Below are 17,993 nucleotides of genomic sequence, written 5' to 3'. Positions count from 1 at the left end.
CTCTCAGGAGTTCAGCTGGGAAGGATTTTTTAACTGGATTAAGTCCAGTGCTTTCCTGTGCTGCTGTGAAGGGAGTTCTGTAGTCTCTCTTCCTGGGGAGAAGGGACCATAGTGTCTGGGTTGCCAGGAGCACATGATTTCTTTGCCAGCAAATCCTCATCTGAAACTGATTTGCTTGGATTTCATCAGTCATCATTTGGCTGACAAACTGTACTGAATCGTTAAGTTTCTCCTCTCAACATCAATTTGCTCTGTGGAACAGAGAGAATCCCTGGACAAACGTAAACCTCAGCTAATTAGCAAATGGTCAAGATCAGAATGTTGAGAAGGCCCCTTTGATTTGATTACACACTGCAGAAAAGGTAAAATATGTTGATTACATAGAGCCGCAGGCAGTAGCGCCCCTAAACTGAACTTGTACAATCAGAGAAGGCCAAACTCATTTAATGACAGATAACTTACTCTGTTGGAAAAAAAAGCTGTAACTCAAATAGCAGGAGGTCCCAGCTTTAATCTTGCACATCTCCAAGTAGGGTTAAGAGAGACCCTTGACTGAAAACCTGGAGAGCTAGCGGTGGTCAATGTAGACATTACTGACCTAGATGGACCCATGGACTTATTATAAGGCAGCTTTCTACTTTCCTAGTTTGGTAATTGGACCAGTCAATTATCCCATGTTATTGAAATTCATTTAAGTTAACAGCCCAGTATGCATGGAGGGCACTCAATGAAGAAATGCACCACACTTTGGAATCTCCTTGCCAGGTAGGAGCAGAGTCTCTCTCGAGGTAATAGCAGTATTACTCTACCGGGTCTTGCGCTAGAGTCATCAGCAGTTTATAATGAAATGTTGCTGAATGATCTGTAACTAGCAGACAAAAATGGTTGACTAATCACTGTTCCTGTTTTGAAACCTTACTGGATAGCACATTGGCACAGGTTTAGATACCCAGTCACATCCAAATGATCCTGGCATTGCCAAGCAATGACCCATGGGCAATATAGTTTATCAAAAATGGGAGGCTTTTAAATAGCTTTAACATAATACGTGGAGAGGCCTTCAGTAAAAGGATGGTGTGTCATCCAGAGTCCATAACCTATTCTGAATCTGTGCTAACTAATTTCACTTTAATGATCATCATATGCCTGCTTATGGGAGTGGGTGAGTCTATAATTGGGAATATAGCTAACTGGGGGTGCAGACCACCAGGGTGAATTGCTTGCTTTGGGCAAAAGTTGTGAATGTTGCCCATTGTATAGCCCAGTATATAGTTTTGGGGCAGAATTGGTGGTCATGGTGCATATTGACACCAGTGACATGGAGAAATGTAGTCATGAGCTCCTGGAAGCAAAATGTAGATTGCTGGGAAGAAGGTAGTCCCTGAAGTCATAACCTCTGGGCTGTGGACCTAACTAGGCTCCCCAGGCCATTTCCCTCAAACCCACATGCACCTGCCGTGCACCAGATGTCAGGTGTCATGATAAGTGTGGGGTAGGCAGAGGCAGAGGTGCAGAAGGCAGATTGAATTTCCCACATATTAGCTGGTGTGTCAGGAGTCCACATGTACCATTGAGTTCCTGTAAGGAACTGGTTTGCATGTCCAAAGCTTGCAGAAAGCAGAATTTGAATCAGCTGATGTGCAGAGAATTTGATGCTGCTGCGGTGGTATATGCCACACCTGTCAGTCACTTGACATTGATATGTGCAGGAGGGTAAAATAAAGATCTGGCTTGTTAGGACAAAAAGATCTAGCTTTACCCCTCTGAAATTTAAACGATCACAACATTTTTCATCTTCATCTGTGGGGGAAAGTTATATGCCACACCAAATCTTCCTCAGCTGCTGTCCACTCCCCCCCCCCCTTGCCCCCAGTCAGTTTAAAAGCAGCTTTGCTGTTTTTTTATTTCATTTAAACACCTGCTTCAATGAACTAGATGGGCTTTTCTCTTCATTCAACAAACTCTTCTAATGTCACTGTGTATGTAAACTCAGTGGCGTAGCGTGGGTTGTCAGCACCCAGGGCAAGGCAAGTAATTTGCGCCCCCTAACCCGTGGATTTGCGCCCTCTAACCCGTGGATTTGCGCCCTCTAACCCTAACCCCAGATGTTGCGCCCGGTGCGTCCGGCCCCCCCCTGCACCCCCCACGCTATGCCACTGTGTAAACTAGAATAAGGCTTGAAAAGCGTTAGGAGGGGTGAACTTCAGTATGATTATGGATGACATTCAGTGAAATAATTGCTCAAGAATTACGCTTGTGTGAGGGGATTTCCCCTCCATCACCCCCAAATCCACTCCAGAGGGAAAACCTTAAACAGAAGATTTAGGGAGGCTGCTGAGGAAGTGGGTGAAATGTTCTGTTATGCAAGGAGAAATCCATGCACTGCTTGAACATTTCTGCTTTGTGCTGCTTTGAATACAACCCAATGCCTTAAGACAGTGTTTCCCAACCTTGGGCCTCCAGCTGTTTTTGGACTACAATTCCCATCATCCCTTGCCACTGGTCTTGCTAGTCAGGGATGATAGGAGTTGGAGTTCAAAAACAGCTGGAGGCACAAGGTTGGGAAACACTGCCTTAAGACAACATTTTTCAAACATTTGACTTTTTTCAGAACTCTGTTAACATTATTGGTGGCAGAACCACTGCACATCTGCCACAAAGCCCCAATGCAATGTCATATTTTTGGCACACAAGTGCATGCAGGGCATGGGCTCCCTGCTGCCCTGAATGAATAGTTGGCGCAACCTAGAATGTGTTCCCCTGTGGCCCCATGTGGCAGAGCAGTCTTATTTTCTCATCTGGGAACCCTGGCTAGGCTTCCAGTGAACCTGAAACGCAGTTTGGAAACCCATTTTCTTAAGCAGACCCATGAGACCCACGAGGACTTCTTTCCAACAGCAAACAAATAGATTTTTTCAAAAATGACTTTCCCTATTCCTCTTTTAAAAAAAATATCCTCACATCTTACATCTCAGTGCTCTGCCTCCTTTTCCTTTATTTTCTCCTCTTCTTCCTGATGCGGCTTGAAGAGAAATCATTTCCCAAACAATTTCTGAAAACTGTCCAAGTGATGGCTGGGAAAGCAAACAGACCTGTTTTTCTCAAGCTGTGTTTTGTTTTTTTAAAGCTCTTTTGAAATCATTTCAATCTGCCGTTTGGGAAAGGCCCACAGGAATTACGGCCTTGTTCCTTCCCAAGTAGTATCCTGCAGAAGTGGCAGCTTTAATAGGCTTTCTGTGTAATTTTGGAGATATTTAGAGGTAACCACCACTTCTGCAGGGACTGTAGGTGGTTTTGACCTATCACCCTCCTTTCATTGAGTTGCCTTCGCTTTTATTGTATTTGCCTCTTATTCTGGATTTAAAGCGAGAGCTCAGATTTTAGGAACCTGACAGCAACCAGGTTGTCTGTGGCAGTTGCAGCATCTGAGGACTGGGGTTATAAACAGGCTAGCTCCCCCAGTGACTCTGGGGCTAGCCACCGGAGAAGAAGGTTGTGAGAGGCATCAGCAGAACTTTGAGTGAGGAAGCCCTGCCCTCTGAGGAACGAACATCTGGCTGCTTTGGCAGCCATTTCTGGGCCAGGGTCATTTCCTGTGAGGCCAGCTGTGACCCATCAGGGTGGCAGTTAGAACATCTCAGGAACTGCGGTGGAGGGACGTATATGTACTTTCCCCCCTCCTTATTGGCTCTTGGCTTTTAAATTGTATTTTAAATGTATTTTAGGTAGTCTCTGGGACTTAGGGGTTAGTGAGGGATATAAATGTTCCACATGAACATGCCCCCAAAATTGTTATTTTTATTCTTTACCACCTAGGATTTCTGCAAAGGATTTGAAAAACATGCTGTCACAAGTGAACTACCGTGTCCCTAACATGAAGTTTCTGCGCGAGAGGCTAACAGTAAGTGCTTGATATTCTTTGCCCCTTTAAACATGCATTCTCTTCGCAGTCATTGCCATCAGCTGCACCATAGCATCAAATGGGGAAGGGCCATAGCGCAGCATTGTCTACTCCGGCTAGCACCAGGTCTGTGGGGTGTCAGAGAGAGAAATGTTTCTTCTGTTCACCTGATGCTTTTAACTGGAGATGCCAGAGATTGAACCTAGAGCCTTCTGCATGAGCGTATGCTAGAGCATATACTCTACTGTTCAGCAAACTATTAAGAGACTCTGGGATATGCACTCCCACTTTGTATATTTAAAAACACATCGGTGGATCGCACGGATTGTAGTGTTAAAATACCGCAGTCATCTCAGCACTCTGTTTTCCACAAATAAGAGAACTGAGGTGTCATACATGAGGATGAGTGTTATTTATTAAGAGGATTTTCTCCTCCCCAATATCTCATTTTAGGATGTGGAGCAGAGAAATGGTGATATCACATACGGACAGTTTGCCCAGTTGTACCAGAGCCTGATGTTCAATGCACAAAAAGGGGTGAGATGCTTCTAATCATAATATTTGATACTTTGTAAAATCTATGCCTCCTCTTTTGTTTTGGTGCTGTTTCACTTCCTACTTTCCCTTTTGTTCTATCTAGCATGTGAACTGAATACATTTCAAATAGCAAATGATTTCCCTCACCTGCACTTATGACCCTAACTAGAAAAAAAATCTGTGCCTACAAATGGAAGGTGGAAAATGGGGAACTCCTTTTGCCGTTTAGTTTCTAGTGCCGTGTACAGGTAGCCCTGATCAGAAAAGTGAGGATCACCAGGTCTCTCACATCAGTTCTCTACACAGACCAGGACTTGCTGCTGCTATGTGTGCTGCTGACCTGCTAGTGTGAGAGAAAGGGACTCGAAGGCAGACAAGAGTGTTCTGAAAAGGAAGAGGTCTCAAGTTTACTTGCCATTTTGTCTTTGTTATTATGGAAAAAAGTGTTATGTGAGCTCTCACCATTTGTCCATCTCCAAACCCCAAGCATCTCTCTAACTTATTTTATGTAAGAACTACATGACACTCTTCAGTAAGAATATTTTTAGAGCAGCTTGCAAATAAAACAACGGAACAATAATAGTAAAACAATGATGAGAATGAGTGTCGTCATTGAGTTGTCCCCCCAGCCCACCTCTTTTATTTCATTCATTTCATGTGTGAGTATACTGAAATAATGATGGCAGGCATAGCCTAAAATAATAGGCTGTGATTAAGCCATTGCATATCTTTACTGAAGTGTAAAGTGTGACACTGAATATACCAAGCAGAATCAGCTGATGTATGCATTTCCCCCCTTTTGCAGATGGCTATTCCATTCTTGGAAAGGTAAACTGCTCTCTTTCCTATATACAGTGGGAGGGTTGAGTGGGTTGGAAATTAGACTTGTTTATGAATGTATGTTGACATTTGACTGCAGACTGCTCGTTTCCTCAATAGGACCCTATTCTCAATATGTCTTCAATGAAGGGCCTTGTTATAAAAATGCTGGGCTGAGCTGTTTGGTGGTGGAATTTCTAAATCAGGGATGTTCAAAACAGACTCTGAAGCTAGGTTTCTCTCTTCCCATTCTTAGTTCACCATTGGCATGGCAATAAATCTATTTCACAGCAAGCTGCAAAATTCAAACAAGTTGGAGTGATTTTTATGCCCATTGCTGTGACCACAAAACTTGGATTTTTGCAGATAGATTAAACTAGCTGATGCAAAACCCAGTCAGCTTTTCATTTTAGATCTGTTACTATCTTTTGATTATTTGGAATTATGCCTGCCAGTGTCCTTGCCCAGTGACAAAGTGGGTTATCTGGAAATGGTCTATGTAGAGATCCTCTAGCACTGCTATTTCTTCCTTTGATTTCTTTGACTCGTTATTGCCCTGTGGGAGAGGGAGGAACAGAGACTAGGAGCAAGGCTGTCATGTATGAGGATGGTTGAGGCCCCCTAGTTGCTTTCAGTAATCCATCTCAGCTCTGACACTGTCTTCCTTGTTTAGCCGATTTCTCAGTGCAGCAGCTGCTTGTTCTGTAGGGTGATGCTTTCTAACCAATGTGTCTTGTCTGTGCTTCCTCCTCCAGCAGTGCAGAGAGATCTGAGCCCTGCAGGGTATCACTGAAGGAGTTCCAGATGTTTTTGCTAGAATACCAAAAGGTGAGTTCGTGCAATAGAAAGGGAAATGGAGAAAGAAAGCAGCACAATGTGATAATCAATGGCTTTTTTTTGGATACTACTCAACACAGTGTGACCACTCACAGGCAATTGAGAATTCTGAGTTCTTTAAATAAAGTTGGGTTCCTTTCACAGGTGCTGAGAAATAAGTGGGATCTTTCAGCCACAGTAACAATTAGAAAATGTGGAACAGCAGTGCCTTATTTCACAGGTTGCACTGACACATAAGAAAACAATATCTAAATCCCATGTAACTACTATTAAATAATAACCAAACAAGTGCTCTTACTCGGAGACCTGGCTTCTCATCAGGTCTACTGTGTTAGCAGTCACCTAAATAACACATATGGAGTCTAGAGAGAAAATAAATCCTGATAACACTTTACTGGGCAAAACTGAACAAAAACAGTGTATATAATTTGAGGCGAAAATAACAGAGAGGCATTACACGAGTCCTTGTCCATAGCAGGGAAACACAACCCAACATGCAGAGGAAAAGGTCCCTTAGGAGCACACAGCCAATCAGAGCATATGTTGCCTCGGTGTTGATCCTGCCACTATGCCTGGTTGCTAAGCAGGCCTCCTGTCCCCCTCTAGGCTAGTAGACTTTAACACTAACAGAAATAACTCTTAAGTTACAAACTGAATTAACCCTCCTGTTGCACTTCTACCATGCTGCTAACCTTCATTATTGTGGTCCTGAGGAAAGGGGGATGAGGGATTAAGGCAGGATTCAGGATGTGGTTGGGGAGCTGGGCAGACCAGATGAGACCAGGCGCCAATGAGACTAGATGCTTTAGGCTGCCTTAGAACTATAGTGGATTTTCCATGACATCCAATTTCTCTTCCTCTGAGGAGGCCCCCCTCCCATGGTCCTAATCCTGACAGCTGGTTAGTAGGAATGCAGCATGAATCTGCTGAGTTGGTGGTTTTTTTAACCCCCCCCCCCCCCCTGTGCTGCTGTGTCTCATTTTTATGTTTTAAAGCTAGATGCATTTTAGTGGTCTGCATTTCTAATTGTTTTATAGACTTTTCTCTTTGTCGTAAGCCACTTCAAACAGAAGGGAAGTAGGATGCAAATATTTCAGATAACTGTACGGCTGGAGAACAGTCTGACGTCACATGATGTAGAACACTTTGGATGCGAACGAAGGCTGCTAGGATGACAGAGAGGCTGCCTGAGAATCATGGGCAGGCCACTCTGAGCTCTCGGAAGAGATTGGGAGAATAGATGGATGGGTGTAGAAATGCAATATGGCTATCACCATTATTATTTATTGCAATAACCCTGGTTCACAATGGTACAATGCAATTTGGCAAACGACGTTACTGGAAAAACTGACACAAAAATCAAAAGTAGTAAGAGGCCCAAAGAAACACAACAATTTTTATTCTGCCTGGTGTGACTTTATTGACTGCACAAATAATGAGGCATATGGTAGAACAGTACCCACACAGTAAGGCATGTGTGAAGTAAGTATTTCATTTCCCCTCTCCCCCTCCCCCCTCCTACAAATTCTAATTGTTACTCATATAAAATATATTCAGAAATGTCTTTCTGAGTGTTTATGGTTGTTTTAATTTTATGTAATTATTGTGTGCCATTTGCTCTAACGTAAACAAAGATATATATCTCAATGCAACCATGCTAAACAGTTCAAAGAAAATGGAAATGAATAAAAACTATGTTAGGGGGAAAAACACCGGTTCAAATTTAAATAGACCAGGTAAACTGGAAAAACACTCTGTGCTTGTCTGAGCTGTTTCATGTTGCATGTGGCTGCCAGCTTGCAGTGGTCCCAGGAATGCATTAAGATATTCACTAACTAGCACAATTTCTGTTTCATCCTGCTGATATTGTAGAATGAGGACGATATGCCACTGGAGAAGTAAACAAAAAGAAAACAGCCTGTTTTCTGAGCACATAATGAAGGAGAGGGAGCCATAAAGTCAAAGAGCAAAACAAACCATGTCTCTCCTTCCTCTTTCCTTCATTACTCTGATGGGAGTTGGGGATATTATCTGGCGCAGGGCATAATCCAAGCTCTGGGCTTGGGAACAGCGGCAGAACCACTGCCATGTCTGAAGCCCTGTTACTCTTTCCTTGGCCCCAAACACCCCATTTCAGGGGTTCACAAGTCTACCTGACTTTTAGGGCCTCTTGAATATGTGATTTGTTGTCCACGTGAAGCTAATTTCTGCGCATCACTGATTCCCAGAAAGGTTGTTTATTCTCCTGCAAATACACTTAGTGGGCAGCTGATGTGTCCCAGGACCTCAAACTCGATTACGCTCAGGGTGAACTAGACTTTCCTGCCCCACTTTGTACCTGGTGGTGTGCACAGATTGTTTTTGGGATGCACACAAGGAGAACCAAATGGCCGTAATGATGATACAGAAAGGGCACTGTTCTCTAACAATGAACCCCTGCTATGCTGTTTGGGTTTGATTTGCATTTTCTCTTGCCATTTCTCTTTCTTTATAATTTGTTTTTCCTTGCATGGAGATCATATTCATCTAGCAAAAATGATGTGCTTAAAGTTGTGGTCGTCCAGATGTTGGCATGTTTCAGTGATGCTTTGAGCAGAGATGGGTGAAATCTTGTGCTGCATAATGGTTAAGAGCTCTGAGGTCCCTGGTTGAAATTCTGGCTTGGCCACAAACTCACCATTCCACATACTCCCCAAGAAGATCAGGGCAGCTTCCTCTGTGGTTTGCCATTTTCTCTTTTTAGCTACCTTGCTAAAAGAACCCTGACCATTAGGTCCAGTCGTGGCCGACTCTGGGGTTGCAGCGCTCATCTCGCTTTATTGGCCAAGGGAGCTGGCGTACAGCTTCCGGGTCATGTGGCCAGCATGACTAAGCCGCTTCTGGCGAACCAGAGCAGCACATGGAAACACTGTTTACCTTCCCACCAGAGCGGTACCTATTTATCTACTTGCACTTTGATGTGCTTTCAAACTGCTAGGTTGGCAGGAGCAGGGATCGAGGAATGGGAGCTCACCCTGTTGCGGGGATTCGAACCACCGACCTTTTGATCGGCAAGTCCTAGGCTCTGTGGTTTAACCCACAGCGCCACCCACATCCCAGCTATCTTGCTAGATGTAGGCTAAGCTGAGAAATAGCTCCTTCTCCAGGCTTCATGGTTGTGCAGGGATTTGAGCCTAGGCAATTCCAATTCAAGCCCAACACAATCACCCTTCCTTCGCTCTTCATCTGCAATTCAGGGGTGATAATACTGACCCACCTTACAGAGCTATTTTAAGGATTTCTGAAGCAATAGATGTGACACACGTCGAGCACCTTAGGATTGAACTGAATGCTTGGATATGCTGGAAGAATCTGCCTTCTGAAAGTTTCCTTGTCTTCCTTCATCCTTGTGTTTACAGGAACTTTGGGCTACTAACCTCCTCTTTGTCCAGGACTTCATGTTCAACTTTCTGAAGGACCCATTGAGGGAAATCGAAGAGCCTTATTTTTCCCTGGATGAGGTAAGACTCCCAAAAATCTACTGATGTGGGTGGCTGCAACGGGGCTGGTGTGTGTGTGTGAAGTGAGAAGGTACATTGCACAAGCCCCTTTTACAGTTCCTGTAGGATGCTTTACAATTCCCTGTTCTCTGATAGGCTGCCTGCCAGCCACGCTGGAACCAATGAACACTTGGCCTCCCTCCTTCCTCTTGCCCTTGCCATTTCTCTGCTGCTCCTGGGGGGGATCAGTCCTGGCTGCTGTGTCTCCCTGTGTTACTGCACATGTGGACAGGTTATAGTCTTCAGGAAGAAGCAGGCCCGGAGGTAGCTATCCTGACTGTTGCTCACTGTAGTGAGTTAACACTACAATGCGGCATAGTGCAACACTTTCTCGCCTCCCCCCCCTTCATTCTGTCTCTCTTTTTCTCCTTATCTATCTTCTGATATACATCCTTCTCTCCTGCCAAACCTCCTTACCCATCACCCTCGGTCCCACATTTAGGCTTAAGAGGGATAACTCCCACTGATGTCCCACCCCATCTTGACAACCCAAATTTCTCTGCATGGAGCAAGGCCAAGTGGGGGAATGCTGTGGGCCAAGTTCAAAAACCTTTTGGGCCATATCTGGTCCCCAGTTAAGAGCTTCCCTATCCCTGCCTTATATGATTGATTTCCCAAGAGGTCTGAATGGGTCTCCTCTGCAGTGGCTCCCCGTCTGTGGAATGCTCTTCCCAGGGAAGTTCACCTGGTGCCTTCATTATATAACTTTAGGCGCCAGGCAAAAATGCTCATTTTTAACTAGGCCTTTGATTGACCTGATCAACATCCCATACCCTTTTAAAACGTGGCTCTTTTTGGGGGGGGGGGTATTATTGCGTTATTGTTTTTATTTTTATTTTATATATTGTGATCTTTTTATGTGAACTGCCCTGAGACCTTTGGGTATAGGGCAGTATATAAATTCATTTAATAATAATAATAATACCTCAGTTTTCAAATGCGCCTCAAAAGTCAAACAGGAGACGCGGCTTCCGCTGAGTGCAAGACTCTGAAGCCTAGCTGTCAGCTATTGATTTTCAGTTTTTGAACATTTCGGAAGTCAAACGGTCTTCCGGAATGGATTATGTTCAAAAACCAAGGTACCACTGTAGTTTTGTTATGGTTTTAATTCTTGTTTTGTGCTGCTGCCCTTTGGATCCTATGGGATGAAGTGGTGGCACATAAATCCGGTAAAGGAATAAACACAATTTTAAAAGCTTATTTAAAAACTGCCCTTGTTTTAGTGTTTTATGTGGGTTTTCCCCTCCCTTGTTTTTTCCTCTCTGGGCAGTTCCTTACCTTCCTGTTTTCCAAAGAGAACAGTATATGGAACTCGGAGCTTGACGTTGTACGTCCTGAGGACATGAACAATCCCCTCTCCCACTACTGGATTTCTTCCTCGCATAACACGTAAGAAGATAAAGGATGTTCCCTGTTTTGTTCTACTTTTGAGAACCTGATTTGCATGATGAGTTTGGCCTGGTTCTCCCCCCGCTTTCATACCTGTCTCCCATTTGTACCAGCAGGTCAGTATGTTAGCCAATAGCAGTTAAGGGATCTCAGGATGACACAAAACCTGAAATGAATCCATCTACTTAAGTGATTTCCATATTTTTGCTAAAAGAAGTCATTAGAGTGGGACATTTTTGGATTGATACTGTGGCACTGGGGATGAGTGAGATGTCTAATACCCTTATCCTGTAATCCCAGTCCAGGTTGTCTCTGCAAATGGAAATTTCCAGTAGTTGCTCAGGTTAGAGTACGTCCTTGTGCAGCTAATGGCAGCTTCATGTGTGTGATCTGAGTTGGGGCCACACCCTCCAGCACTATGACTTCTGTACCAATTCCTCCCCTACCCCTCAACAGCTACGTTACATGCATTTTGTAATCTTTGTCATCTCAGAGCTTCCTGAACCTGTGTTGGAGATGCCTGAGCTATTGGCACTTGCATTGCTTGTTTGTGGAAAACTGGAGGGAGGAGGAACGAAGTGTGAAGCTGGCTCTGAAATCCTCTAGTTTGGATCCTTTGCATAGACCTCTGTAGCTTCACCAGCATTTTGCAAAGTCCGTTGAATTCTTTTTGCTAAAAGAATTTTAGGAATTCTTTGCCTTGGTGCTGTGGCACTGAAGCAGGTGAGGTGGAGTTATACTCAGCCCTCTTCACTAATTCCATTTTGTGCATTGCTGGGAGAAGGAAAATGTCAGCACATCAACCAACCCTTCTTTCCTGGGACACCATGAACCTAACGCCTATCCTGACGCAAACTGAGTTGTACAGTGTACAACTGCCCACCAAACCCTGCTCTTAAATTCTCTGTTGCATTTGAGTCACTGATGTGTATGTGGTGTTGTTTTTAACATCGCTGTGTTCATAGGACCTTCACTGTTGGTCATGTAAGCAGTTTTCCTGCCTTCTTCTCATGGATAGGTACCTGACAGGAGACCAGTTCTCAAGTGAGTCTTCGCTGGAAGCTTATGCTCGATGCCTGCGCATGGGATGCCGCTGTATTGAGCGTGAGTGCTTGCCTCTTCCCCATTGATGCCTCCAAGGCTGTTTTCTTCAGCCAACTAGAAGTGATTTCACCTTGGAGCAGGGCTTCAGCTCAGTGGTAGAACACATGCTTTCGCACACTGAGGTTTGCAGCTTCTGTCTCCCGTTGAGGAGAACTGGCAGCAGGTGATGTGAAAGACCCCTGCTTAGAGTCCTGGAGTGCTTCTGCCTGTCAGAGTAGCCAGCCCTGGGCTAGATGAACAAATAGTCTGACCTGCTATCAGAGCCATCTTTAGCATATGCACCACTGAGGTGCAAAGATCTGCCCAGCACCCCTCAAATTTAGTTTAGCCCCCAAATTAACTTTTATTATGCTTATGTCAGACAATTGCCGACAGTTAGCAAAAATAAACATTATTTTTTTTAATGATTTCTCTAAACGAATTTGAACTGTAAGTGATGAGATTAAAATGTGCCGTTGTGAATGATGCTGGTGCGGCGCGTCTTTGGTAAATGAGCGCACAAAGTTGAAAGTCCTTTAGTGAAACAGTAGGTCTACATTTCGGTAATACCTAGGTATATTAGTATTTTGTTTTTCTAGCTTGATCAAAATTATTTTTTATTTCATAACAGGTAGCTAGTTAAGAGCTTAGGCGGCTTTAGAGGTGGGCACCTGGGGCCCCCCAGAATTCGGCGTCCAGGTGCCCCACACCCCTTGCACCCCTGGGTAAAGATGGCCCTGTCTGCTATAAGGCAGCTTCCTGTGTTCCACATGCTGCTACACTGGCCCAGCCCAAAGTTCTCTGCATCAGGAACTTTTCAAGGAAGCCAGGACACTTAATTACAAGAGTTTCCTGTAGCTTGTGCTCTGGTGCCAATAGCATCACCAGTGCACTGTATGTTACGTATATTCACAGAACTGCTTTGACCTGCCTTCCCTCCCACACATCACTTCCACATATGTTGACATCAAGAAGGAAAAGGAAATGATATTGTTCACTAGAATGTGTGTTCTGCCAGGTTGCTGGCTGCCAGAGTGCTCATGATGCATGCCTCTAGATCCTTTGCTCACTAGAGATTTCCTGCAGAGCTATGCCTTGCCACCTTATAATGATAATGCTCTTTGCTTGTATTTCTTGAGTTAGATGCCTTTTCTTAATTATTCCCCTTTTTAGTTGACTGCTGGGATGGCCCTGATGGAATGCCAGTGATTTATCACGGGCACACGTTAACTACCAAAATAAAGTTTTCCGATGTCCTAGCCACCATCAAGGAACATGCTTTTGTGACCTCTGAGTAAGTAAAGCGGGGACTGTGGCATTCTGTCCTCCAGGAACTTGCAGCTCATGTACTTGGATTCCAGGGCCTCCGACATGCAAACCCTAAATTGCTTGTGGCACCTTGTCTGGGTGCAGTACTAGAATTTATATATGTGAACCGCTTTCACAGTATTTCTGTCTGCAATGATGCATTGGCATTGTAGTCGGTAAAAACACCCCCACCCTAAATATTGTCTTCCTTCTGTAACAAATATTAAAACTGGGCTATAAACAACTCACGATTCAGTGTGCATTCGGCTCATACTTTTATTTATTTCATAAAATGTATTTACCGCTTGATTGTATGAAACCTCAAAGTGGATTATGAAAGAATAAAACAGGAGAATCAAGAAAAATCTACAACCCTACCTTAAAGCGTGCAGAAGTTTTAAATCCTAAAACCGTTCAAATTTACCTCAACTTTCTAGGCATCTGGGAAGGCATGTTTAAGCAAGAATGTTTTTAGCTGATGTTGAATAAGCAGGGACTTCCAAAGTCCAGGTGTTGCTGCACTAAATGATCAAGTTCTTACAGATGTGCACCAGGTATTACATGCACCTGTAGGAGTGCCAGTTCCCCGATGGAAGCATTTGAGTGGGTATATGGGGCAAGGTGATCTCAAAGGTAAACTGGTCTCAAGTTGTTAAGGGATTTGTATACTAATAAAGGTAAAGGTAAAGGTACCCCTGCCTGTATGGGCCAGTCGTGTCCAACTCTAGGGTTGTGCGCCCATCTCACTTAAGAGGCCGGAGGCCAGCACTGTCCAGAGACACTTCTGGGTCACGTGGCCAGCGTGACGAAGCTGCTGTGGTGAGCCAGCACCAGTGCAGCACACAGAAACGCCGTTTACCTTCCCGCTATAAAGCGGTACCTATTTATCTACTTGCACTTAGGGGTGCTTTCGAACTGCTAGGTGGGCAGGAGCTGGGACCGAAAGACGGGAGCTCACCCTGCCGTGGGGATTCGAACCGCTGACCATACGATCGGCAAGTCCTAGGCACTGAGGTTTTACCCACAGCGCCACCCATGTCCCTGTATACTAATAACAGCACCTTAAACTATGTCTAGTTGGTTATCGACAACCAATGGAGGTCTCTGAGCACAGGTCTTGCATATCAACAAAGCATCACTCTGGGACAAAAATGTTTTGTTTTGTTTTTTTAATGGAACTAAGAAAAAAACTGGCATACATGCTGATTTAAGCTACATAATTAATTTTATTTTGCATAAATCATCATGCATTTTTTAATAAAGTTATATAATGTGTCCCTTTTCTCATCTTTGGTAGGGTGTAGGACCTATGCAAGGCAGTGAAACTTCATCTCCAGCTACTGGAAGTTTTAATCTGCAATTCACTTGACATGAAATGTGGATCCAGATATTTCAGCAGGCTCTGCTAGTGCCCTTTCAAGCATATTTTTTTAAGAAAAACTTGAACTTTTAAAAACCTTAAGCTGAGATTTTGAAGAAGCTGAATACTCTAGCCGTTACATTCTGTGTTTTCTCTATGCTCCCACAGAGTCACTTGTATATACACAGCCTTGATCATACTGAGAGATGGGTGCCTCCTGAATTACCATAGAATAATAGTCTCTAGCAGCTAGACTATCCAGTCCACATTATTCTGGCTTAATGACCATCACTTGCTGTTTTTGTTTGGCTTTCAGCTTCCCTGTTATTCTGTCCATTGAGGATCACTGCAGCATCGCCCAGCAGAGGAATATGGCTCAGAACTTTAAGAAGATCTTTGGAGACATGCTGCTAACCAAACCAGTAGATATCTCTGCTGATGGACTTCCATCTCCAAACCAGCTGAAGAGGAAGATTCTCATAAAGGCAAGTCTTTTCCATGGCCTTTGCTGCTGAGATAACTACTAGAACTCAAAATGGGGAGTGGGGCACATGGTTTCTTGGCATTACAGCTTCAAACACACTACTTTACTGCAAGTTGCCTAAGGCTAGTTGGCTTGTAAAATCTAACAACAATTCATCTGCCTGGCTAGGGATACTGTGGACTACAAGATGCATCTTGCAAAAGAACAACACCCCCCCCCCCCTGTTTTTGCAAAAAACAACAGCCCTGTTTTTGTGACCCACTGAATTCCTATATATGTGCCAACCAATATAGCATCCTTGCTGTTTAGGTTATTGCAGTTTAACTGGATATGTAATGTATATCATTCTTTTTTCTGGTACTGCTGGGGATTTATACAAATAATATAGAATCACAATTATTGCATTGTGAAGGCAAATAAATGGCCTACGAAATGAGATGAAGATTAGATTTCTTTAGTGAGCTAGGAACAAATCTAATATTTATCTTGTGCCTTAGGGTGTTTATGAGAGCTCAGGGCAAAGCTCTCATTAGATACTGAATGTTCCCTATAGGTCCACAGTTGTAGATTACAGAATTCTCTCCCTTACTGCCAACGCTGGGAAGTTCGCTACTATAATGACTTCACCTTAGTAATATTCTCAAAGTTGAACTTCAAGCAGGATTTAGCTAGGAAATCTTCAGAGTCATTATCTTAGTGTGCAAACTCTGTTGTGCCCCATAATTAGTTGTGGGTGCCCTAGAGATATCCAAAAGGCAGGTCTTGTTCTCTTGGGTTCATTTTTTAGAGAAGCTGAGGTGTATACCTCTCATTGCAGCACAAGAAACTGGCTGAGGGCAGTGCTTATGAAGAAGTGCCATCCACAGCTGTGTATTCAGAGAATGATATTAGCAACTCAATAAAGAATGGAATCCTCTACCTCGAAGACCCCATCAATCATGTGAGCTTCTTGTTGCTGTTGCTTCTGACTCAACTGCTTCACTACTAAGTTGCCTAGACTTGGTTGGTCTGTATGATCAAAACAGCAATTAAGCTGACTGAGAAAGGATGCTATAACCCCTCTTTTGACCATAGTTGTATTGTGATCCATTTAATGCACACAAAAACTTTCTCTTTTCACTTCTACTGACACTCTGGTTACACCTAGACTTTTCACTTGCTACAGCCAGTGATTGCTGGCATCCTAGACCTGACCATAATGACACCTTAGAATGATTAAAACGAATGCATGGTAATGGAACGATGAATGAAAGCTCAGCATGTAAATACATTTGGGTACTGCCACATGCTATGTCTCCACTCTATAACGAATAAACAAGCCAACTGGGGCAGGGCTGCCAGGGGCCTTGTGGGGGGGGGGGGCAACATGTGGCTAAAAGTGGTGTCTTGGGTCTGGCCAACATGAACATTTATTTAAATGATCACATGGGCCTTTGCAGGGCAGTGACTGTAAGTAAAATATGTTGTAATACAAAGCAAAGCCAAATCCCTCTGTATAATATATTCATAAGACTCCATTTTACAAATGGAAGCATTTGACATTTTAAAAAAAAAGAAGAGTTTAGGCAGGTGCTGCTTATCTTTATTTATTTATTTTTTTTACTTTGTATGGCACTTACAAAGCAGACAGGTCCTTGTCCAAAGGCTGCCTCAACATGTTGGTTGATGTTAGTCTCAGGATAAGCCCCCCCCCCCTTCACTTCTGGTCTTCCCGCAATCCTTTCCTAAACCCAATAGACTTGATGTCTTGAGGGTAATATTCTATGATGTCTTGAGGGTAATATTCTAGGATGTCTGGAGGGTAATATTCTAGGATGAACATCTTTTCTACATGTGTGTTTGCAGGATTGGAACCCGCATTACTTTGTCCTGACTAGTAGCAAAATCTATTACTCTGGAGAGAGAAGCAGTGATTTGGGAAATGAGGATGAGGAGGAGCAAAAGGAGGTACGTGAAACAACTTGCCACAATTTTTCTTCTGAGCTGCTGAAGATCTTCAGGCTTCTCAGCCATTCAGGTCTGGAAGGAGTGACTCTTCCTACATTAGAAGGTGCTTGTATGGGTGTGACATATGGAGCAGTGGCAGCTGGAGGTGGGCACCACTGTGCACTTAGCATCCCACCAGCCATATTACTGTGCTTACCTGGAGAGTTGAGGTGGTGAGAAGGTCAGTGTGGTGCAGGTATAGGAGCATGCATTGAACTGATCTACCTGCTGCCTCATCACCCTGCTTTCCAGTAGCTGGCTGCCTCAGCAGTATATACTACCACTGTGCCTTGAGCAGCATAGATAAATATTCATTAAATACAGTCATGATTTAAAAAACAAACACCTATGAACATTATGGGCATTTGCAGTATTTTTTGTATTGTGATAAAGGACGCAAGATGCCCTATTGGTGTGAAACTTAAAGAACAAACCAAATAAGACTGAAAGTGGGTTTCCCTTATTATACCATCTTCATTCAATTACCCTCGATCCAGTTATTGATGACAGTGTGCTATGGCGATTCACTTTTGGAAGGGCTAAAAGCATGCCAGACCAACCATGTCTTCTTTCCCCTCTGTTAATTAGCAGTGGCCCACTTTAACACTGAACTCCTCATCATATTAGAAAAGCCCATCTTAATGCAGTGAAAAAAATGGTGAACAGGAAGGCCATTATAAAAAAGAAGGAAAAACAGCAAATTAAATCCCAAAATAAACATGCATTGACTTCCCACCAAAAATAAATATA

At 43.6% G+C, this 17,993-nt stretch overlaps 1 protein-coding gene across 2 annotated transcripts in view; it reads left to right on the top strand.

Annotated features, from left to right (window-relative positions):
* PLCG1 (phospholipase C gamma 1) overlaps positions 1-17,993 on the top strand; it is a 91,721-nt gene that overhangs the window by 50,674 nt on the left and 23,054 nt on the right. The window contains exons 5-15 of one of the 2 annotated variants that reach the window (XM_083746134.1): positions 3,817-3,901; positions 4,355-4,438; positions 5,244-5,266; positions 6,016-6,085; positions 9,493-9,594; positions 10,904-11,022; positions 12,041-12,126; positions 13,279-13,399; positions 15,090-15,258; positions 16,075-16,197; positions 17,103-17,204. In XM_083746134.1, coding sequence (XP_083602260.1) covers positions 3,817-3,901; positions 4,355-4,438; positions 5,244-5,266; positions 6,016-6,085; positions 9,493-9,594; positions 10,904-11,022; positions 12,041-12,126; positions 13,279-13,399; positions 15,090-15,258; positions 16,075-16,197; positions 17,103-17,204 — 1,084 coding nt within the window. Of the gene's footprint in view, positions 1-3,816; positions 3,902-4,354; positions 4,439-5,243; positions 5,267-6,012; positions 6,086-9,492; positions 9,595-10,903; positions 11,023-12,040; positions 12,127-13,278; positions 13,400-15,089; positions 15,259-16,074; positions 16,198-17,102; positions 17,205-17,993 lie in introns of both variants that reach the window. The other variant, XM_083746133.1, reaches the window with a different exon arrangement.

This window comes from Podarcis gaigeae (assembly GCF_964106915.1).
Source record: "Podarcis gaigeae genome assembly, chromosome: 6".
NCBI lineage: Eukaryota > Metazoa > Chordata > Lepidosauria > Squamata > Lacertidae > Podarcis > Podarcis gaigeae.
Note: the sequence above shows the minus strand (reverse complement) of the source record. Positions and strands in the feature narration are given on the sequence as shown.